Source organism: Rana temporaria, chromosome 5 (assembly GCF_905171775.1).
Source record: "Rana temporaria chromosome 5, aRanTem1.1, whole genome shotgun sequence".
Lineage (NCBI taxonomy): Eukaryota > Metazoa > Chordata > Amphibia > Anura > Ranidae > Rana > Rana temporaria.
In genome coordinates this window covers 311,427,558-311,452,775 of record NC_053493.1, presented here as the reverse complement: position 1 = coordinate 311,452,775, position 25,218 = coordinate 311,427,558, and the positions used below count along the sequence as shown (strand labels likewise).

The 25,218-nt window shown below is 39.3% G+C and overlaps 1 protein-coding gene across 1 annotated transcript in view; it reads left to right on the top strand.

Moving 5' to 3' along the window:
• KLHL14 (kelch like family member 14) overlaps nucleotides 1-2,514 on the top strand; it is a 113,706-nt gene extending 111,192 nt beyond the window's left edge. The window contains exon 8 of the mRNA XM_040354127.1: nucleotides 53-2,514. Within this exon, the coding sequence (XP_040210061.1) occupies nucleotides 53-193 (141 nt within the window). The 3' untranslated portion in view covers nucleotides 194-2,514. The remainder of the gene's footprint in view (nucleotides 1-52) is intronic.
• The last annotated feature ends 22,704 nt before the right edge of the window (nucleotides 2,515-25,218 follow it).

The following is a 25,218-nucleotide window of genomic DNA, read 5'->3' as shown; positions in this document are numbered from 1 at the left end:
TAGTATAATGAAAATGAACATGCTTTAATGGTATGTTTTTGTGTGCTTCCAGGGTGCTTACAAATCATCCACTATTTGCTACAGTGCTGATAAAGCCAGCTGGACAGAACTGGAGGGAGATGTTGCGGAGCCCCTTGCCGGCCCAGCTTGTGCTACTGTCATATTACCAACCTGTGTTCCCTACAACAAATAAAGACTTTACAGAGATGGACACTGTAACATTACAGAGACTAATGGACTACTTTTATTTGGAATTTTTCTTCCTTGAAAAGGTTGTAAAAGGAGAAGGCGGCTTGACAAAGTCTGAGAGATTTATCAGTACAGGAACTTTCATCAAGTCGGTGTTACTCAAAGAAGCAGTTATTTAAAAACAGGGGATTTTCCAACTAACAAACATTTAAAAATCTCACAAAGACACCTTGCACAGATGTGTAAAAATTATTGCAAAGGATAACCGGAAGTATGACCTATAGTAAAGAATCCTTCCATTGATTTCCCTTCCTACAGCACATTGAAAGCTGGAAACTGATTGTGGTTGTCATTTTTTTTTTAGGATTATTTTTCAAGATATAAAAAGCATGTTTTGCCCCTTCTTGAAACATAATACATTTCTCAGTATAGGCTCTGAGAACTTATAAGCTATAGAGAATTCACGAAATGTATCTTCCACAGCAAAATGATTATTATAGTTCTTTAGTTCTTTGTTTTTGTATGTCAGAACAGAAGACAAATACAGAGCTTTATGCCTAAAGCTAATCAAAAGTTAAACTGCCCATGTTGCCAAAGGCAAACAGACAGAGAGATTATGGGTAATATAAGGTGTTCCTTCATTTTACTTTTTTATTCTGAATCAAAACCTGACAGCTGGTAGATGATTGGTTGCCCTGGGCTCTATCACCTAATTTTTGTACTTTTTATATAAAGCCCATTGTCCATAAATATTAGGTGAGTTGGTATTAGGAATTAGCACATAGGCCAGTACTGATTTCTATATCCGTTTTTCCCCCATGTGGCAATCAAAATGTCACAATCTCTTATAATTTATAGCTACAAAACAAAATGTGTTAGCTGCATAAATGACCACCCAACATTTTATAAAGTGGACTTTCACCAAACTCTGGTGAAGAAACTTCTTGGTCCATTTGTTTTAAATGGCAGTGATTGGTTCTCCACCAGGGAATGTTTGTTGAAAGCCATATTTTGTGCTTTATAAATAGACCTCCTAAAGCGGGACTTTATAGCATAACATATAGACAGCTGGGTGTGTTATATTCCTTTATTTATCTCCAACATTAGCTGTTGTTTCCCATTCCTAGGGTGATCTAGCTTAGATAACAGTATACAAATTTCCTAAAGAAGCACATGAGTAAAAATAACAAAACATTTAATAGGTGCAAAGTGCTACTTTTACCATGTGACTTCATACCTATGGGTATGGAAACACCTATTATACTGGTTAAAGTAAACCGGAATTAATATGTATGTTTATTTAAAGGGTCAGTCCATCCAAAGTTGAAATTTAAAGCTTTTGCTGATGTCAGGTTGAAGCTACTGTCATAGTTATTGTGATGAATTTCCATTCTCTATTGGAGTTTCCATAATATTACATTACATAAGCAGCGGTAGTGAAACTAGGGGCCTGCGTTAACAGGTTTTGGGCTTGTGTTGATGGAATTAGATTGAAGTCAGTTTAAGATGCTGCTGAGATCGTTTAGAATTCATTGACCCACAGTTGATATCTATCTGAGTTGCATTTGACCTGCTCCAAGCAATTTTAGCATTCCTATAGACTTGTTTGGGAATGCAAAACCTGTCTGAAGCAAACAAAAGCCTGTTGATACAGACCCTGAATTATGCAGTGGGGAAGAATATACTGCAACTTACTACTGCAAAATAAGACAGTACAACTGGTTTCTAAAACAACACTCTATACTGTATTTAGGTGAAGATTTACACTGCAGCTTTTTTCTGACTGTTTTGAATAATTGGTAGGCAGTTGTGACTCTCACAAAGGTGGATCTGGAAGCATGTCCTAAGCTGAACATCTTCATTCAAAGTTTACAATTAGCTGCAGAGTGCTGTAATAAAGTGGCCTGTCTGCAGCAATTTGACAATCATGTGAGTGTGGGTGAGCAGCCCTAAATGTAGACTGTCTATGTTTGAGGCCGATCGCCTGGCTGTCAAATTGGGGCAAGTGTCTGTGCTGTCGCTGTGTCCCAATACTCATTAATAGTCTGCCTGCACACAGCACCTGGCAGCTAAAGCCACATAAACAATGTGTTCCTTCACAGACAATGGGTGTCAGTGCCCATCTGAATGAGGCCATACAGAAAGCCTGTTTGCAGTATATTCAAAACTACAACGCAATGCTCTCAACTGAAAATAAACACATTTAAAAAGCTTAATAAGAACACAAAGGGAAATCTAAGAGGGATGAAAGAAGAAATACAAACAGCAGAAGAATAGCTACAGTGGGGATTGAAAGTTTGGGCACCCCAGGTAAAAATTTGTATTAATGTGCATAACGAAGCCTAGGAAAGATGGAAAAATCTCCAAAAGGCAATAAATTACAGATTAGACATTCTTATAATATGTCAAAAATAGTTAGATTTTATTTCCATCATTTACACTTTCAAAATTACAGAAAACAAAAAAATAACGTCTGCAAAAGTTTGGGCACCCTGCAGAGTTAATATCTTGTACTGCCCCCTTTGGCAACTATCACAGCTTGTAAACGCTTTTTGTAGCCAGCCAAGAGTCGTTCAATTCTTGTTTGAGGTATCTTTGCCCATTCTTCCTTACAAAAGTCTTCCAGTTCTTTGAGATTTCTGGGCTGTCTGTCACGCACTGCTCTTTTCAGGTCTATCCATAGATTTTCAATTATGTTGAGGTCAGGAGATTGTGAAGGCCATGGCAAAACCTTCAGTTTACGCCTCTTGATGTACACCCCCGTGGATTTTGAGGTGTGTTTAGGATCATTATCCATTTGTAGAAGCCATCCTCTCTTTAACTTCAGCTTTTTCACAGATGGCATCAAGTTACCATCCAAAATTTGATGAAATTGAATCCATTTTTCCTTCTACTCTGCCACTGGCTGCAATACAACCCCAAAGCATGATTGATCCACCCCTATGCTTAACATTTGGACAGAGGTTCTTTTCGTTAAATTCTGTGCCCTTTCTTCTCCAAACGTACCTTTGCTCATTCCGGCCAAAAAGTTTTATTTTAACCTCATCGGTCCACAGAACTTGTTTCCAAAATGCATCATGCTTGTCTATATGTTCATTTGCAAAGTTCAAACGCTGATTTTTGTGGTGAGGACGTAGAAGAGGTTTTCTTCTGATGACTCTTCCATGAAGACCATATTTGTACAAGTATTTCTTTATAGTAGAATAGTGTACCACAACTCCAGTGTCTGCCAGATCTTTCTGGAGGGATCGTGCAGTCAATCGTGGGTTTTGAATTGCTTTTCTCACAATCCTGCAAGCTGTTCTGTCTGATATTTTTCTTGATCTTCCAGATCTTGCTTTAACTTCCACTGTTCCTGATGACTGCCATTTCATAATTACATTCCCAACAGAGGATATTGACATCTGAAAACGCTTTGCTATCTTCTTATAGCCTTCTCCAGCTTTGTGAGCGTCAACTATTTTCAGTTTCAGTTTTCTAGACAACTGCTTAGAAGAACCCATGGTGCTAATTGTTGTGTCAAGGTCAGATGAGTCTGGGCATTTAAAACCTTTGAGATTGACATCACCTGGTCTTCCCAGACGATGATTGAGAACAATCCATGACACTGGCAGGTCTCAGCTTTGCAAAGAGGGCAGTGCATGCTATAAATTCTGCAGGGTGCCCAAACTTTTGCAGACGCCATTTTTTTGTTTTCTGTAATTTTGAAAGTGTAAATGATGGAAATAAAATCTAACTTTTTTTGACATATTATAAGAATGTCTAATCTGTAATTTGATGCCTTTTGGAGATTTTTCCATCTTTCCTTGGCTTCGTTATGCACATTAATACAAATTTTTACCCTGGGTGCCCAAACTTTCGATCCCCACTGTATAGGAGAGAGACGTACAATGTATAGTGTGCACATGTATAGTGTACATGCAGGGCCGTCTTTAATGCAGGGCAAAGGGGGAAGCTGCCCCGGGCCCAGTCATTGTTGTGGAGCCCAAATCAGCTACCCCTTGAGCCCCTGACTGCCTGAAAATAGTTGATAAGTGGATTTGGGAGGGCCCAAGAAAATGTTTGCTCACGGTCCAATCAATATTGAAGATGGCCCTGTGTACATGTACAGCAAATACCTGGGAACTTACTCAGTGATGGAATCGCAAATTGAATATTCAATTAAATATAATTTCCTGTAAATTGACCCTCTAAAGAGGACACACATTTCTATGGTATGCAGTCATCAAAATACTAAAATAAAAAGGTGAAAAGCCCCATACGTATACAATCTTACAAAATAAATGAGAGAAGCATATTTGAAGAAATACCGTCATTTATAGCATCATGCTTTTATATGAATTTTAATGAAAACATGGGGAACATGGATGGTTCTGGCTATACCGACCTAAATGTTTTCTTTTCTCTACTGGCATTCGATGTAAAGAGAAAGTATATGTGTTTTTGGTTAGCACACATTCTCAGCTATTGTTGAAGCATTTACAGTATCTATAGCAAATTTTGATTTGGCTTTGACATATTTACAAGCTTGATCTTCCATATTTTTGTCATTGCCTCTACATTAGTTGCTATAAGATATTAGCCACCTAGGAAGCATGTTGTTTTCAGTGAGTCAACCGGCTCCAAAACTTGCTTTGTGAGAAGGAGCAGTAAAGCACAACCATTGTGTAGTACTGCAATAGGGGAAGCACAGCATAAAATTCTACCTAACCAAAAGGTCTAAAATCATCTTTTTTGCATTCATATCTAATAACATTGGAAAGACCTCACATTCTGATTAAAGTGAATATAGATCTTTCGTAAACAAATCTTCAGGAAAAAGCCTGCAATCACCCACTTCTTTTAATCTCTGCACCAATAAAAATGATAAACCTGCATAGTCGTATGTTACCACCACAGTCTTTTCTACCACTGTGCTGGATTTTGCACACAGAGGACAGGTTAAAGCCATTGAGGATGATGGTAGTCAGCGCTGAACATGTGTCAAGGTGAAAACGGAGCGTTCCCTGTATGCACCAGGCTGCATGTAGCATAGAAGGCCTCAATATAATGAACATATTTAGAAAGATCTGATGTAACCAATGTTAGATTATTTATTGATGCAATGGCTAAGCAAGTGGCGAAAAACTGTTGCTGGGTTTCTTTTTCCAAAGATACACTTTTCATTTATCTTTTAAAAAAAACTCACATTGTAATTGATGTTCACACTGTTCAGCAAATCAGTCCTTACTTTGTTCTCTTTCTTACTTATCAAATTCCCTTTGACTTTCCTCTAAGACAATCATCTACCAGCATCTGTTCCTGATGTACTGTATTTTATTATGTGCATAAAAGTGCAAAGGGTCCTTCTTTTTACAATTACAGAATATAATCAGTTTTACCTACAGGGCTCTACATGCACACAAATTTTACAGGTTGAAGGAAAAATATAATTTAATAGGCAGACAACCATGAAGTATTAATAGGTTCACCATCAGGATGTAATCTGAATGTCAGCAGTGCATTCTAGTGAATCAACCTCGATGTTCATCTTACTCCTTTGTGTGCTGAGACGATCTGATCATGAATTATTTTAAGGACATGGGTTCACTACAAGATGAACCAGTCACCTATGTATAAAAATGTGTTTAAATGGACATCAAACATGTTCTGTTAGTATGTATCCAAGTTCATTTTGAAAAGTGACAAAATATTTATTCTTGATATAGGCATGGATACTTTGCCTTGCTTCACTAAACCAAACACTTTCTGTTTCCATCATGACTACGAGGGGGCCATTTTTATCCACACTTTTCCCCAGTGACAGAGTCACTTTAACACATACTACGAATAGTTGTAAAATGGGCTTTCTTACAAAGAAGTTTCTAACGTTATTGTACTTTCCACATTCTGTATGTATATGGCAATTAATTATGAGAAAAATTAATACAACTGTGGTGGAAAAATATTATATTTAGGAAGAAAATTACGTAGAATTTTCACTCAATCCTATTACTTCCTATATAATGTGGAGATTTTGCATCAAGCTCTCAAATGATCAAATTGTGTTGTTTACAAGAAGTGACAATGCATATCTAAAATTTGTATACAAATCTAAAAATATCTCCCCACCATTTAAAATAAAAAAAAATAAAGAATGGCTAGATCGTTAATTAATTTTATAAATTAGTTCAAAATATATTTTTTTTAATTGGAAAAAGTGACAGAAGTGACTTAAACTAGGGCTTACAATTGCTAGTAGTTTTACTTCACTTAAAAAAATACATTTATTAAAAAAGTCAGAGAATTCCAAAGGCCGTTTCCAATAAAACAGGAAATATCCTAGAGGCATCCTGCCAAGAGTTGAAAATTTGGCAGTACGGTGCAGCCTTCAGCGGAACTCCAGGCAAACAGCTAAAATACGCAGTTGAAATGTTTCCTGCCATAGAATTTGTAATCTTGCTCAGCCTCCTTTGTGGTTTGCACAACTCTTTACTTCTTCCCAAATCACCTCCACGCTAAATGATGTGATGATGCTATTTAATTGTGCAGTGTGTAGGGTATGGGGTTATATATCAAGTTGCTTTTTTCAGACAGGAAATAAGTTCATCAAATGGCAAGCGGTGTGGCATGGCAATGTTATGTAAATTACAATATTGGCTGTAGAGAAATGCAAATTATTTGGCATGTAAAATAGTACCCACATATATATAAATATTTTAACTGGGTATAGTTTTTCCTGGAATTCCGGGTCAAAATAGGGAAATTATCTGTGCAAACTATTTTTTTATGTGGTTAATGTGGACCTAAAGTCAAAAATGGACTTTGCATTGACTTTGAATTTAAGACTGTTCCTCTTCCCCATCCCCCAGACACTTACCTGTCTCCTGTAAAGGGCCGACCAGCCACTACCTTGCATACAATTCACCTTCTCAGCTTCAGCCATGAACAGATTCTGCATGAGGAAGTTCCACCTGTTGCCTGGAGAGCATCTTGAACCCTTCAGGCAGTATCTCCACTGTGGTGTGCATATGTATCTAGCTGTTTTACCAGGAGCAGAACATATCCTATTCAGTTATTTTGCACCGTGCTCCTAAAAGCAACCCACAGATTAGCATGTACAGCCTCCTAAAAAGACTACACAAACCCTAATATTCATGGTTTATGCAGTGCAGTCAGCAGTATATATATTACTATATATATATCTATATATATATCTATATATATATCTATATATATATATATATATATATATATATATATATATATATATATATATATATATACTGCTGATGCTGAGCATGTATGGCTGAATTTATGGAAAGACCACTGGATTATTTAGACTGCATGTAGAAAGTCCACTTCATGTGAACAGCTGCAAAAGTAAGCTTCCCTATCGTAATTTTTTTTTACTTCCTATTTTACTTGTAACATGGACAAACAGCACCTTCTACAGTGATTATGTCATATGAGTTTTCACTTTAATATTTTTTAACCCAACTAACGGCATTTCAAAACTGATTTGCTTATGTTAAATTAATATTTAAGGCATTCATTTTCATTTATATAGAGAGCCACTTCACTGTTTATGAAGCCTTTATAGAATGTATCTTCTATTGTAAAGAATAACTTGTAATATGTCATTGCACTGTTTTTTAATTAAGTGTAAAAAGTACATTAAATGAAAAAGTGAATTGTAATTTACTGATGTTATAAGCTGTTCTGAGGCATACTTTAGCATTTGAAGGTAATTACTCTTGTCCACCTTGTTGCACAGCAGAACCGGCCCCTTAAATAAATGAAAACATTAGGTTATTTGGTGAGATTTAAATACCCCTATTATGATTAATGTAAAGTGCTATGTATGTTGTTTTTGTATAAGTGGTAAGAGGAAAAATTACATTTTATATCCCAAGGACTCCAATTTCCTTGTAAAATAAGACATTGGGTGAGATAGATTATTTTTTTTTTCCGTTGGAAGAAAACGGTAAAAGCAATTTACTCCGGCACAAAGTGAGGCATCCCTGCTTAGTATTAAAATTGTTGGAAGACTTGTTTCGGAACAATTTACGGCAGCTGTCACCTGACTTGTCTAATGAAATGTGCAATCTTCTGAATTCTAACTTGAAAAGGCTATTTGTTGTCCTTTGAAAGGTTCCTTTTTAACCATGGTAATTTAAAGCTTTCTATCTTTCAAGAAGGCATGACCAAGAAAAGCAGTGTTATTGAACAAATCATAAAAAGGATGTAAATTTTGTACAGTATCAGAATGTATAAATTGAGCTTGCTTGTAGGAAGAAAACTTTAAATAAAACTTTATGTAAGAATTACTTTTTTGGTGTTTCATTCTTGTCATGTCAAAATCTTTTCTTTATTGTTGTCGTGGTCTTTTGGATAAATTTGACTTGGCTGAAAAGAATTCCTTCAATGAACATTCAGTTGGATGTTTATTAAATAGGGGAATATAGTAGGCTGGGTAAAGATCATATCTTCTGAAGTCTAGTAGCTAGATTTACAAAGACTTACGACGGCGTATCAGTAGATATGCCGTCGTAAGTCCGAATCCGCGCCGTCGTATCTTTAAGCGTATGCTCAAATTGAGATACGCTTCTCTGTTGCAAAGATGCGACCGGCGTAAGTCTTCTACACCATCGTATCTTAGCTGCATATTTACGCTGGCTGCTAGGGGCATGTACGGCGATTTACGCCGAGAATATGCAAATGAGCAAGATACGCCTATTCACGAATGTACGAACGCCCGTCGCATGTAAGATACGCCGTTTACGTAAGGTGTTTTCAGGTGTAAAGATAAACCACCAAAAAGATGGCGCAGCCAATGTTAAGTATGGACGTCGGGACAGCCGTCAAATTTCACGTTGTTTACGTTGTTTGCGTAAGTCGATTCAGAATGGGGCTGGGCGTAGGTTACGTTCACGTCAAAAGCATTGACTATTTGCGACGTGATTTTAAGCATGCGCACTGGGATACGTTCATGGACGGTGCATGCGCCGTTCGTTAGGCGCGTCATTTACGTGAGGTCACAATTCATTAGCATACAACACGCCCACTACAGCCTACTTTGAATTACGCGCGCTTACGCCGGCCCATTTACACTACCCTGCCGTAACTTAGGACGCAATTTCTTTGTGAATACTGTACTTGCCTCTCTAACTTACAGGGGCGTATCGTATATGAGATGCGCTACGCCCACCTAAAGATAGGCACGTCTACCTGAATTTGGCTATATGTTTATAGGAGTTCTAGACAATATAAGAGAACCAGAGGAAAGAGCTATTTCCCCTAATAAGACAAGACAAAGAGAGCATTTGGTCGGATGTATGTTCAGAGACAAAGCCAATGGGGGAACTAAATGTGATGTAAACAGTCATGTTCAGTATATCAAAAAAGAGTGATTTAATTTAGCATGTATTTAATAATTTGTTTTTTGTTTTTTTGTAACTACAAAGGTTTTAGCACATAAAGTGGATTACCTTTTACCAACATTAAGAGAACCATCTGGGAGTTTTTGTTAATTTGTGAGTTGAAAACCTAGCTATTAAACTGAAGGAATAGCATATTTTCAGTGTGCATGTATTTTGAGTCATTATTGTAGTATTTGCTTTCAAACTATCTGGGAGCATTCAGACTTTTTGGCCTGTTGTCTAATGTGCATTATGGGCATTATGGGCGTTAAGGCAGACTATTTATTTGAATGAGCTGCTATTGCACTTAAACTTGAACTTGCAATATTTTTTATTTTACAGTACACCGCTGTGTGCTGCAACACAAGAGCATTTTCTAAGGGGTGCCATTGAATGACAAATGAATGACATCACACTGAACTAGTGTACATGTGCTGCTGAACATTGCAGTAATTAACTTTATATTGCTCATTTACCATATCAATGCATAGATCAGAATGGGCTCTTAAAGAAGTCTTTCACAATCTTTTTAGAAGCTTACATGTCAATATTTGTATCACTATATTGACTATAGAAACAAGATATGCATATGTATATGAGCTGCTAGAGAAAGTTCTCATTGGCTTAGTGTAATTATTCTGTCTGTCACAATGAGCATTGAGATTATATACCAGCCATTATGTTTTTATTGAATTGGCTGACTCAGAGGGGTTGATTTACAAATAGTCTGTTCTCTCTGGAAGGGAAGTTGCACTTTGCAGTAGTGTTTTCCCCTAATTTTAGTGAATATAGTAAAATTTCACTGAAAGAAAAAAAAAACATTTTGCTTGCACGAGATTGCGAGATTGGATGGTGGAAGTCAGTGAACATTCACTTCATTCGCTAAGTTTTGGGGCTAATTCTGTTGCAAAATTCTGCTTCTCTTGCAAAATGAACAGTCCTAATGTCGATAGTAATTTACCCCTATATAGTTGCATTGTGAGTAAAGATCAATAACTGTGTAGCACTGCAAAACAGGCAACAGAGTACGCATATATAATGAGCAAATATGGCTGCTCCAATGTATTACAAAGTTAACACAGACGAAACATCTTTTAACCACTTAAGGACCCCTCACTCTATATATATGTCATTTTTTTAAAGATGGATATCTCGGCAACGGCAGCAGCCGCTGCCACAACCGAGATATACATTTTTTCAGTGAGTGGTCCTCTAAACGATAACGGTGGTCTCCGTGGTGGATTCATCGCGAGATCACTGTTATCGGCGGCAGGAGAAGACCCGCGCCCTCCACCACTTACCGGAGCCGTCGGAAGCATCGGAGGCAATCGTGTCCTTCCTCCTGCTCGGCTGGGATACGAGTGAGGGCAAGATGGCCCCCACTCGTCTACATAGCATAGCAGGGCGAAAGAAACGTCAAAACGTCACTTACGCCCGTACTTCTTAAAGGGAAATTTTCTTGTAATTTTTTCAAATGTTTTTTTTCTTTGCATTTTAGTCTAAATATGGGATCTGAGGTCTTTTTGACCCCAGATCTCATATTTAAGAGGACCTGTCATGCTTTTTTCTATTACATCCCTTGTAATAGGAATAAAAGTGACCCATTTTTTTTTGTTTTTGTGTAAAAATGTATAAAATAAATAAAAATGAATAAGAAAAGTGTCCCGTCCTGCCGAGCTCACGCGCAGAAGCAAACGCATACGTGAGTAGCGCCTGCATATGAAAACAGTGTTTTAAATCACACAAGTGAGGTATCACCGCGATCGTTAGAGCAAGAGCAAAAATTCTAGCCCTAGACCTCCTCTGTAACTCAAAAGATGCAACCTATAGAATTTTTTTAAACGTCGCCTATGGAGATTTTTAAGGGTAAAAGTTTGACGGCATTCCACGAGCGGGCGCAATTTTGAAGCGTGACATGTTGGGTATTATTTTACTCGGCGTACCATTATCTTTCACAATATAAAAAAAGTTGGACTAACTTTACTGTTGTCTTATTTTTTAATTAAAAAAAGTGAATTTTTTATCAAAAAAAGTGCGTTTGTAAGACCGCTGCGCAAATACGGTGTGACAAAAGGTATTGCAATGACTGCTATTTTATTCTCTAGGGTGTTAGAAAAAAATATATATAATGTTTGGGGGTTTTAAGTAATTTTCTAGCAAAAAAAATTTTTTAATCTTGTAAACACCAAATCTGAAAAACAGGCAAGGTCCTTAAGTGGTTAAAACATTATCATATTTTCATGTAATTTATATAGAACAGACTATACATTAGATGAAACTTATATGTTTAAAGAACAAAGTATCTTATGTGAGTTTTTTTGCTGTGTCCATTAACAAGGTGGTAGAGTCATCTGATTAGCATGTCTAAATTTAATGATAACGGTTAAGACTCACTGAATAACAATTATTTTTACATCAGTTGATCAGCTTTGCACATTACTGTCAGGAGTTCATCTGTTATAACAGTAATGATAAGTATCAAAGGATATTCTTCCCTTATTTTTTTTTTTCTTTATTTAGCCATGAAAAATATGGCCATTAATAAAGCAATCCAGCTGCCCAACCAGACTGGAGTTTAAAATTAGATAACAAGATCTTTAAAACATCTGACTAAGTCTGAACTATCTGGAAATTTGGGACATCTGTCAATCTTCTGGCCTGTGAGAAAAAAAATGTAAATGTTTATGTTAATTATATACATAGACACGTGGTCATTGGATAACCTAAAAAGACTTTAGTCCCATACACACGACCGGTTTTCCTGCCAGGAAAACTGCCAAGAGAGCTTTTGGCCGGGAAAAACCGGACGTGTGTATGCTTCCTCGCAGTTTTCCCGACAGGAAAAGAGCCGGGAGTTCCTGCTCTCTATTTTCCCGTTGGGATTCCCGGCAGTTTTCTTTCCGCCAGATTTACCAATACTTTCCTATGGCAAACACTGCAAGGCAGTACCGATGGAGCATACACACGGCCGGGATTCCCGGCCAAAGCTCTCATGGCAGTTTTCCTTCCGGGTTCTCGGTTTTCCCGGCGGACTTTTTACCGCCGGGAAAACCGAGCATGTGTACAGGGCTTAAGAAGACACCTATTGACACCCAATGGGAAAATGTTAATACTTTTATGTATGATTGGAGTGTAAACAGCTCTACTGTAATCACAAAGCAAAGTGAACAATCTCTACTCCTTTAGTAAATAACCGTAACTTGGTATTCAAGTTTCATGATTCTCAAATGGCAAGTCAGATTAGATAACTGCAGGAATAAACACTATTATTTTTATTATTATTCACTCTTACTATTGAATACCTATGTAAATGATGTCTCTATAAAATGTTTAATCATCAGTTTACAGTCAGAAAAATAAAAACTGTTAAATTACTGACATTTACATTTAGCCCTGACCACGCACCGTAAACCTTAGCCAAGCTGCTTTTCTTCTGAAAAGCTTTTTTGAAGGTAAATGGAGAATGTAACATAGTGGTCATGTCTTATAGCTCCACAGACTAAGCATAATTTTAACAAGGAACTCCCCACAGTCCCCAGGAATGTCTATGGCCTCGTACACACGGCCGAGTTTCTCTGCAAAAACCAGCAAGAAGCTTAATGGGGTTTTTTTTTTTGCCGAGGAGACCGGTCGTGTGTACACATTTTGACAAGGAAACCGACGAGGATCTCGTCGGGCCAAAAAGAAAGCATGTCTTCTTTTTCCCCGACGGGTATGGGAAAATTTGGCTCGCCGAGATCCTCGGCGGCTTCACAAGGAACTCGACGAGCAAAACGATGTGTCCCAGATGGAGATATTTACCTCACTTCCTTTGAAAGGACATAACAGGAAATGGGAAGAAAATGCCACAAAATGAAGGGCAAATGAAACCCTTGACAGCTGTCATAAAACAGATGTTCACATTGTGATATTTCCCTTTCGAATCCATTTAACTGTTAAATTTTAATTTAAAAACTCTTTCTGCCATGATGCAATTGGTCATCAGGACATAATGCAAGAGTGGAGGTACCTAACCTATCATTAAAAGCTGACAAAGGCTCTAACCTTTCCCAACTCAATCCAAAATTTAACTGTACAGCCATGGATGTCTCTTATCACAAGGAGGAGCGTATAAAAGTGGCCTGGGAACTGAAATCTGGCTTAATTTCTTGGTACAGGCCCAAAACTTCATAGGACATTTTGTCCTTCCAAATGGTGTTAAAAAAAAACAAAAAAAAAAAACAGATACAGGTAAGTAGCTTTTCACTATAGTTCATTATCACTTTTATGTAGCTCTCTTTAAATGACACATGTGCCAAAATTTACTATGACATTGCAGTTACTATATCAAAGAAAATAACTAACTAGTTAAATTATTTTTAAGTAGAACTAAGTAAATGCAATGATAATACTGCTTATAGCAACAAATGAGATGTCTTTTATCCCCAATAATGACAGCCAGAAACATTTTAGCTGTTGTAATCACTTTTAGTTTTATTAAACTATTATTTATAGATGAATCCCAATAGCATTAAAACAGATAGATGTTTGTTTTGCAACATTCTGCGTGGCCTAAAACAGTATTACAATAGTACATAGTAACTGTGTCAATGTCCCTTATTGATGCAAAGGTTATATTTTTCCCTGTTAATGCTGTATAGTTTGTATCTGCAATAAAGATTCTGCTAATCTCTAGCTGATATGCTGAACTATGGAAGCGAAACTCATTTCTTGGACCTTGTCAGATGTATTCTGTGTATGTCACTGTTCCACACCAATTACATTTTTCACAGGGCGCTTCCATGCACGGCTTTGGACCCTTATGCATAAGCCATTTCAGATGAAACTAAAATTAAAATCTGACTGACGGAAATCTCAGTAATCCTGAAAATGGAAACTCAAATATTTTACAGAAATGGGAAAGAAAGAACTTGTTTTAGAATTACTTATGCAGGATTAATCCCCTCCTCCCTGCTTGAATGAATATGCCATACTTTGCTTAATAAAGCTTACATGAATTGCAAAGTGAACTCTGCTAACTTCTGCAATTGCTGTCTTAGTCCTTCACCACTGCACAAAGCATTCAACACACTTACAAGAGCCTGACACCAAAAATAAAAGTGCTTGTTTCCTGTCACACACTGGGATGGCTCACCATGCCGTAGGGTTGGGTAAGACTATGTGACACCTGTATAGAATTCTGAGCGCACAAGATGTACATGAACATAAAAGAACACATTTACTTTAGGAAAAAGTAAAAAAGCAACAACAGCCCACCCTCCCTCACCCCTTAAGATAATCTAACCCAGATACCCGCACCAGTTGCTCACTTACCTCTAACAGGTGGTTTGTAAACTTCTTTAGCCAAAAGTCTTCCTCACCACAGGCTGCGCCCTGTCACAGTGAGCCCCCCATACAGTTGAATGGGGCACTACTATTGAACACTAGAGATACTAGGAGTACGGACCTGTTCAAGTCTATGTGGACTCAGCACCAGAGAAGGTTTTTAGCCAAAGATTTGTATATACCCCAGAGGCCACTGTTGTCAGGCAGAAGTAAATGAGATCTTGGTAAGAGGTTTAAACTAGATTAGAGGGTTAGGGAGAGTGAGAAGATGTTTTTTCCTTTTTATAAAATTAAACTTATCCCATAAAGGTTTTTCAGCATCTAGTGCCCAGTACTGCATGGAATTATGGGTGGATGTGATCTGTGGCTATTAAACCATTGAAAGTATGAATTGGCCCTCGTTACTTTATTTTTACAATGCAGCACATCACAACAAACAGCATGTGGAGGTATATTGTCCATTACTGTATAAGAGCATTGGGGTGCCATTCAAATGTAATGTAACCACAGCACAGTGCTCTGCAACACACAAATGGTTCATTGGGTTTTACTGGCAAAGTTTGTTAGGCCTCGTACACACAACTGAATTTCTCAGCAAAAACCAGCAAGAAACTTTTGCCGAGGAAACCGGTCGTGTGTACATTTTTCGACGAGGAAACTGTCAAGGAACTCGTCGAGCCAAAAAGAGAGCATGTTCTCTATTTCCTTGACGGGAATGGAGAAAATTGGCTTGTCGAGTTCCTCGACAGCCTAACAAGGAACTCGACGAGCAAAACGATGTGTTTCGCAAGTCGAGTTCCTCAGTCATGTGTACGAGGCCTTAGGGTGCGATTCAAAATGAGCATAAAAAATAATTAGTACTGTCTTTTAATTCTACAAGCCCTATGATTTTAGAAAATATGAGGTTTAAATAGTAATTTTTACTAACTTATAAAGCCGGATGTGTAAAATAGTGAAAAGTAGCAAAAATGGTAAAGGTGAAAAATGAGAGGCTGGTCCTGGCAGCAAAAGGGTTAAAGTATATGTGAATCCTATCCAACCTAATCAGATGGGGTGCCGTTCAGACTTGTATTTTTCACATACATTCAGTAGCAATAAAAACCTAAGCTGGAAAATACCTTTATTCCACATTTGTTTTCATGGCCATGTGACCTGTATGCTCTTCTGCTCATATTTGCAATTACAGGGTTGTGGGCAGGCAGCAGCTCATCACTTTTCCTGATCAGCTTCGGGTGGAGCTTACGTTTATGGTTCTTTTCATGTGTAGACCCTTTCTAAGCTGTACTTAAAAAAAGGCCTTCTACTATACAGATGGAGATGTTGAAATTTTAATCACAGACAGAGAGAGGTAGAAGGCAAACAGCTTCTGCTGTACTCTCCCTGTAGAACCATAGTGCATTTTATATTTAATGTCATGGGCGAAATCTCCATTAAATGTTTATTGAAAGAAAAAAAAAATATGTACATATTATAAAAACTTTACTAGTGTAAAAAAAAGATAGATTAACAGTAACACAAAACTGTTTCCATAACAGGTCTCAGCAGCTGACCTGGCATAACACAAAGTGTAATAGAAACGTAAAAAATGTATTTGACACAAATACGTGCCCTGTTTCTTCACAGTAGTATAGGGTTTTTTTTTAGAATATATTACATTGTTCTTTAGCATGCATTATGAAAAAATTAAGTTACCATATGTACACGATCTTCATTTTTACCCTGTGGCTGGAGCTTTCCAGCTTTTCTTGAGGAAACGCAAAAAATGCTGTACTAAGATACAGGAAAATTTTATTTTACACCCTTTCGTTTTTCTGGTTTACTATCTTGTTAAGAAAAATCACAGTAACATTACCTTTTACCTAAGGAGTAGCTGCACACTCATACTGGAATTTTCACTTATTTGTGTAATAATGCAGAGACCTCTGTTTTTCTTAATATTCTCTTCAGGAATGGGAAGGTTGCCAAGCAGGGCCACCTGGGCAAACATTTGCTTTTCAAGCTTGTTAAACAACTGATAAACCTTAAGTATCTAATTGCTTTGAGATTACAAACCTTCTTTACGTCAAATTCACTTGTATCTGTTAATTGGCTGTTTGAATTTAGAGAGAAGTCCACCCATGGACAATTCTCTACTACTAATCCTTTTCAGGGCTACTTTATATTATTGCTAGAGACCTGGGATTTCACCAGGATTCTGCCAATTTGTTTGCTACAAATATCTACAAAGATGTAAGGATTTCAACACAGGTTTTCTCCAATTTCTTTCCATGGTGACTTTTAAAGAGTTTTGCATGTCTTGTCATTGTCCCTTAGAACTGCACACTCAAAGCCGTTCTGGGAGGATTTTTCAGTAGGCACAACACCCATATATAAGAAATGCAGTAGAACAACATTTACAATTTTACCCAATTTGTATAATGCTGGGTGAGTAGTGGATGATCACATACATGGATCAATCTTTGACAATTGATGGACTATAGTTGCTTCATTTTGTTTCTCCTTTGGTTTTCTGTTTTTGTGCCCGTTTTTTCCTTTCTCCTTTAATTTTTCAATTGACTGTAAGATCATGAAATCAACACAGAGAGGCACTATATAAAGATATATACATGTGAATAATGTTTTGTTTGGGGTAACCTGAGAAGTACTATTGCACTTTCTCCAATGTATATACATTGTGGATTGTATTATCTTTTGATATTTTGATACTGTTTTGTGTACATGTTTTTATATGAGTAATCTACTCTCTCTCAGCTGTTTCAGGTTTGGGGCGGGCTATTGAAACTAATAATCTGCCTTGAGAGGTAGTGATAATTAAGCGCTGAAATGTGTCAACTTTTTTTCCAGTCCCCACAGAGTCTGTGTAACCATTGACAGTTGCCATTATATTATATCATATCTAATAAAGGTGAAGATTTTTGTAGTGCAGCTTTCCAGAGTTTTTATCTACATGGCTTCAGCAACTTGAACTGAGCCTGTACCTGTATAATAGGAGTGTGGAGGTGATTGTTGGCTGACTCACCTAGAGCAGAATTTATATTGATTTACACTTTTAATATACAATGGATCACAACACTTCCTTGTAAGCCATGCTCAGTGCCATCGCACAGCCACAACGTGTCAAACCATAGATGATATCATCATTATCACTTTTTCATTCAAGTACCTTTGTTCACTGCCCCAAACTGTCAGTAAAGCCTCATACACACAATCCAATTGTTGGCAGGGGATTGTCTGTTGACAGACTGTTGTTACCCCTTTTCGGAAAGTAGACACCCCAAGCTATTTGCCGAGAGGCATGTTGAGTATTTTGCAGGTCTCATTTGTAAATGAGAATTTAGAAAACAAATGAGCATGGAAGGGACAGCACAGGCCGAGCATGAGGGGACAGGGTGCTTTCATTTTTTTTTATTATTTATTTTGATATTTTATTTTATACACTGTCCCTTTAATTATTTTTGTTATAATTTTTATTGTTATCACAGGGAATGTAAATATCCCTTATGATAGCAATAGGTAGTGACAGGTACACTTTTGTGAGTCTATTAGACTCTAGATCTCTCCTCTGCCCTTAAAGCATCTGACAACATCAAGATCGGTGTGATAAGATGCTTTTCTTATTTCCCAATGTCATTGTTTATATCCAGCAAAAGCAAAGTCATGAAATACCCGTAGCTTCTGGTTTCTTAGGCCATAAAGATGATTGCAGCTGTTCTGGTCTCCGATCAGTTCTATGGTCAGCTGGCAGAACTAACGACTGCATCATCTGGTTCCTCAGTGGGACAGGAGAGCCAGAGAAAACTATGGTACCAAGATGATAACTAAACCTGCAGGTATGATTCCGGTATAACCACTCAAAGTCCAGCAACATACCAGTACGTCACTGGTCCTTGTTGGGCATATATTGTAATGTAAAAAAAAAGAACCTAACAATTTTCTCCATTCACATCGATTGATCTGTAGTATGCTCACCATTAGAATACCATTAGAATACCGCCCTGCATCCACCCACTTCTAATAATGGGCATAGATGCACTTTTCTTTTTTTTAGTTCAGCCCATGGGCTGACCAAAAAAAAAGAACCTAACATCAATCGATGTGGATGAAGAAATCTCTGCCAAGAAAAGTGAATAAAAATATTTGAAGAAGCATTGGGGCGATCTGCCCCTATGTCCACCCCTGCCCCTGTGCTTCGACATATATGCTCTTTTTTTAACTGTGGTGGTCAAATCACCTCCTACAGTGCTGAAGTCAACAGATTACAAACCCTGTTGCTGTCAAAATAAATAAATGAATGCTGCAGCTGAGTGGCGTACCTGAGTAGCAAACAAGGGTTAACAATAAAACACAGTAACAGTAGTATAACAGTAGAATGACATACCTGCAAAACAAACACAATAAAAGACAGCAACAATAAAACATCACAGTATAGCATAAAATACAGTAAAACAGAGAAAAACAATAGAGAGAGAAGAACAAAGAAATGACAACTATTTTTGGCTTTTTTATTTTATATATTTTTTTATATTTCGAATTTTTTCTTTTTTTTTCTTTTTTTTTTACACTTTTAATATAACTTTGAATGTTCCAGCTTAGCGTCTTTCAAAATGCGATGGCCATTTCATCTTTCGAGACCCTGTGTGATAGTGTGCCCTAGGACTGTGCCGTGCTGTACCCAATACTAATACCCCACTAATGTGCAGTAGCGATGGAGTCCCCGAGGTAGAGACCAGGTTGGTCAGGACAGGAGTCACCCTATGCCCGTGTTTTCTACAGACCCCATATCTTCTTTGGGTAGGGGTACAAGGGAGGACATCCGGAAAACGCCTCTCATGCAGCGTCTCACTGCATTTGGATTGGGATGATCTCTTCCTGGAATTTTAGGAAGGATCCAGTTTGTCCAGATGCTTTGTTTAGCACATAAGCATTGAACAGAGCAAATTGGAATAAGTATACAGACACGTTTTTGTACCAGCATCTGGCCTTACTGGCAAATAAGTACAGCATCGTCATCTGGTCGTTGGAGTCCACCCCTCCCATTTTAAGGTTGTATTCGTGGAAATAAGGGGCTTCTCAACAACACCAGTCGCTGCTGTAATTTGGACTGCCGTGTCTGCGTGAATGGGACACAGAATGAAACATTTTCCATTTGTCCTTCCATCTCACTGTAAGCAATTCATTGGACCTCAAGCACGCTCTCTCCCCCAGCCATTGGGGGAAGCCCTGGCCATTAGATCGCATGGTGCCACATGCACCAATTTGTTATTGAAAGAGGTGACTAAAAGGTGGCACGCTTGTATAAAGATTGTCCATGTATAAATAGTACCCCTTTCCAAACAAGGGTGACCCCAAGTCCCAAACAATATTTCCGCTGCTCCCTATGTAGTCTGGGCAGTTGGGGGGCTCCACGCTTCTATCTTTTCCCTCGTAAACCAGGAAACTATATGTATAGCCTGTCACGGAACTTATACCTCTTGACCCCATATCTGCCACGCTTGCTGGGGAGAGACTGTTTGAACACAAGGCGGCCAGAAAACGTAATAAGGGACTCATCAATCCAGACATCTTGATCGGGAATAAACAAGGCTGAAAATTGTTGGTTGAAGTGGTTTCTGAGGGGCCAAAATTTGTGGAGCCGATCATCATATTCGAGGTCACCCTAAGGACATGAAGTGCATGAACCGCAAGATTTCTGGCCATGGCGGCAGAAAACATGGGCATATGGTGATATAAGTCAGTGGACCATTATGACCACTACTCACTCTTTTTTAGTAATGCCCATGAGTAAGGATAGGCCCAGAAAGGTCTTAAATTCGGCAATCATTATAGGTTTCAAGGCAAATTCTCTGGCAAGTATCAAATTTGGATTTGCGTCGATAAATTGACCAGCATATAAATTGCTTTAGTCCACAACAGATCTGTACAGAGCTTCTGTGGAAAAACAGCTCATAAAAGTCAAGGGAAGTAAAATCCATTGCTTCTACCTGAATTCCAGGTTGACCAGTCAATGGGGGAAGTACAGGTGCTGTAGGAGTGGTGGGCTGCCAATCAGCATTTGCAAGCACATCAGGAAGGGCACTATGGGCTCTACAGGCCTGTGGTCGAATTCTTGGTGGCTCTGGAGCTCTACAGGTTCGTATTGTGAGCCTGAATCAGACTGTGATTCTGACAGTGAGGCTTTTTGCGCTCTCATCTGTCATGCTCAGTATCCTGTAGGCCTCTTCACTAGTATACCTTTCATTTGACATTTTCACCACTAAATTTACAGGTTCAGCTAAAGTGCATTAAGATAAAAAAACCTTCTGTGTGCAGCAGCCCCGCTTGATTCACCTAAAACTGAGCTCCATCTCTGTCCAGCAATGTCCACGAGTGCCTCGACCATCCAAGACTCTCCCTCCTATTTGGCTGAGACACAGCAGTGGTGCCATTGGCTCTCACTGCTGCCAATCAAGGTCAGTTAGGCAATCAAAAGAGAGAGGGGATTTGGCTGAACAACAGCTCTGTGTCTGAATGGACACACGGAGTGGCAGCTTGGCTCGGGTGCCCCCATAGCAAGCTACTTGCTGTGGGGGCACTCGACCAGTGGGAGGGGCCAGAAGCACAGAAGAGGGACCTGAGAAGAGGAGGATCTGGGCTGCTTTGTCCAAATCCACTGCACTGGGCAGGTAAGTATAACAAGTTTGTTATTTTTATAGAAAAATAAACAAGTCTTTACAACTACTTTAAAGTCCCTTGGTGTGCAGCAATGTCCCAGACAGTAACAACGTGCTGCACCTTCTCCCCACCTACAGCCCTGGCACTGCAGAAGCTATTTAATAACATTTACAGAAAAAAAAGACATTCACAATACAGTAATACATGAGAATCATGCACTATTTTAATAGGACATGTCTGCACATTACCTTGCATGTCTGTAAAAAATACTAATACATCTCCTGTAATAGTGTTGCTTGTATCTGTCTGGAGTTCAGTGCCATGCACATTACAGCACACATTGCTGTGGATGTTCACTGTCCTTTCAGTACACAATCTCTCATATCACTGTAATGTTATTTGGCACTTTGTCTAAAACATCTATTTATTTAATCTAGAATTATAAGGATAAACTGAACTTGATTAAGGCATATAGATGTTTGTCACAGTAAGTAAATGAAACAATGGAGACAATGTCAGCAAAGTGAAGATACTTCCTTAGTGCATAGATCATACGTCCCTGTGATTCTGGTGCTGATGCCATTCTGCACCTCTGCAGGAGTGCAATAAGTGGTGCGGTAAACCAGGAAATTAGAAGAATGTAAATTCTCGCAAAGGAATTGCACGCTGGGGGAAAAATTGCTTCCTCATGCTTATATTTTTTTCATGGAAATAATTCACCTACCTCCTAAAATCAAATTGTTAAAGGCTTGGTGGGAGAGCATAACCTGAAAATGATATGTTGCCGGACTAAGAATGATCAACTGAGTAATCTCAACTCCATCTGCAAAAAATATACACCCAGACTTCATAAGAGATTGTTACCTGCTGCATAGCATCTGCCTGCTCAGGCCACTTCACTGCCCAGTCACCCTGCACTGCAATTGCTGGCAATTTAGCAGTTATTCCAGCAAAGTCCATCAACATAAATAGTTAGAAAAACAATTTGGATGTATTACCTGCAAATATTTCATATTGCCATCTGCAATGAAATAGGTCATGTGTATAATGGCATCTTAAAACACATATTTTATAGTAACCCTGAAAGCTTTTAACACTTTGAAAATAAGCTAAATTTTATAGAAGAATTGGAAGTTTTTCAGAATATTATTTTGTGTCAGACTAAACATAAAGGCTAAGACTGGTGAAAAGCAGGTAGACATCTACCCAATAATGAGGAATGGGGACAGGACTCAAAACCCAAGTCCTGCAGTGATCTTTTCCAAGGCTGACAGTCACACATACTGTATGTAATACATCTGATCTTTCATTCTTCTTTACTGAGGAATCACCATCTAGCAGGGTAGAAACAGCCTGCAAGTAACAAGCAGTAAAAGAAGATTGGGAAGGGGCACAGCCATGGCACGAGCGCGTGAGGACGTGTTCATATGGAGCTTTGTGAGACCCGCTCACCACACCACATGTGCAGCAGCTTTATTGGGGAGATGTGTATTTTATAGAGAAGAGACCCGCTGGGGGCCTGCAGGCTCATCCAAGATGGCCCCTGAACATGCAGCCTCCCTAATCCCCTCTCCAAAACTACCGTTCCCATCGCTTCCTCCCCCCACCTCACCCTCTTGCTCGGACAGCCAAGACAGACACTCAGATGTGGACGAGGTCCCTGGGGATAAAGATCTGTGCTCCCATATTTTATCCCTCCCCACTAAGGCTGGCCCAGAGCTGTTTGCAAATAGGGTAGAGAAGGCCCTGTGACAGGAAATAGAAGTCCTCCAGGCTGATACTGCTCACATTGTGGAGAAAGTTAAAGGGGTTGTAAACCCGAAAAAAAAACTGTAAGGCCGGGTACTCACGAGCAAACATGTACGGTGAAACCGGTCCGTCGGACCGTTTTCACCGTACATGCCTGCCAGAGGGCTTCTGTACGATGGTTGTACTAACCATCGTACAGAAGTCCGCGCGTAAACACTACGCGGGGCGTGTCCGCGTCGTCGCCGCAACGATGACGCGGCGACGTGGGCGGGCCTGCCATTTAAAGGCTTCCACGCATGCGTCGAAGTCATTCGACGCATGCGAGGAACGGTGGGCGCTCGGACATGTACGGTAGGTCTGTACTGATGACCGTACATGTCCGAGCGGGCAGGATTCCAGCGGACGGTTTTAAAACACGTCCAGGAATATTTGCCCGCTGGGAAAAGGCCCGGCGGGCAAATGTTTGCTGAAATTCGGCCCACTCGCGCCTACACACGACCGAACATGTATGCTGAAACTGGCCCGCGGACCAGTTTCAGCATACATGTTTGGTCGTGTGTACGGGGCCTAAGACAAAGACATAATGAGCTAATATTCAGCGCATACTAGCTCATTGTGAAATACTTACCTTAGATCGAAGCTGTTGCAGCGACCCCGCACACCGCTGTCACAGGCGACATGTCTCCCAAAGTTATTTCCGGGTTTGCGAGCTCCGGCGCTGATTGGCCGGAGCCGCGATGACTTCACATATGCGTGCTGGAGCTGCCGTTTACGTCACGGTTGCTGAAGAAACGTCAGGAATGAGCCGCTTCTTCAGTGCGCATGCGCCAATGACATTGGCGTTAGCGTATATGGTAAATATCTCCTAAACCATGCAGTTTTAGATGTTTACAGTACCTACAGGCAAGCCTTATTATAGGCTTACCTGTAGGGACAAGTGCTGTAACTAGGTTTACAACCACTTTAAAGCCCTGGAATCACAATGGAAGAAGATCAACCACACCTTGCAGGCACTTACTGAGAGATGCAAGACACAGTATCAACGGATTAACTCTGCTGAATCCGATGGATGATTTTGAAAATAGATGCTGTAGGGTTTACATTTGCATCAAAGGCCTGCTAGAGGCCACTGTGCCCCAGAATATAATTCCCACCTTGCAAGGTATCTTTAAACAGATCCTAGGCCGAAGGAACCGAGAGATATAATATGCAAACTTCATAAATACTCCCTTAAGGAACTCATCATGTTTCATGTCAGGGGTGTCAGTCATGTGGACTTTGATGGTGCCAAATTATCCTTTTTTCTGGATTTCTCCAAAAACACATTGATGCAACACCGTGCTCTCAAAATGCTTTTTAAGGCCTTACAAGATGCAAAGCTGATCTACAGATGGGGCTTTCCTTTGCACTTGTCGGTCACCAAGGATGGCCAACAATTCACCCTACCGAGCAAGGATAACATACCTCAGTTCCTGAAATGCCTTGGTCTACATTCCATTGACATCCCAGACTGGCATTCTGCATCGGAGATCCCACTTTCCTCTAGCCCGCAGCCGTGGCGTCCTGCACGACACAGGGGGCAGAATAGGCCCTGAGGTGGGCCCTCTCTCTCGGGCCCACAATCCTCCTCCCCCCACGGGGTACCTTGAAAGACTCTCTAGGACTTTCCTGACTTTCAAGGTTAATCTTTTCATTCTCCCCTTTTTTGCTGCTGTGGTAAACTGCTTTGAACATTTAAAGTGTAAACTTATACCTTACCTGTAGTGGGTCCCTCACTGGGATCACACCTGATGCGGTGCCACCTTCTATCGGTCAACTCCTTGGAGTTATGTCTCCTATTTTGGACCTCACATTACTGGAAAAAGCCTAACGTAAACGGCGTAACTGTACTGTGTCGGCCATG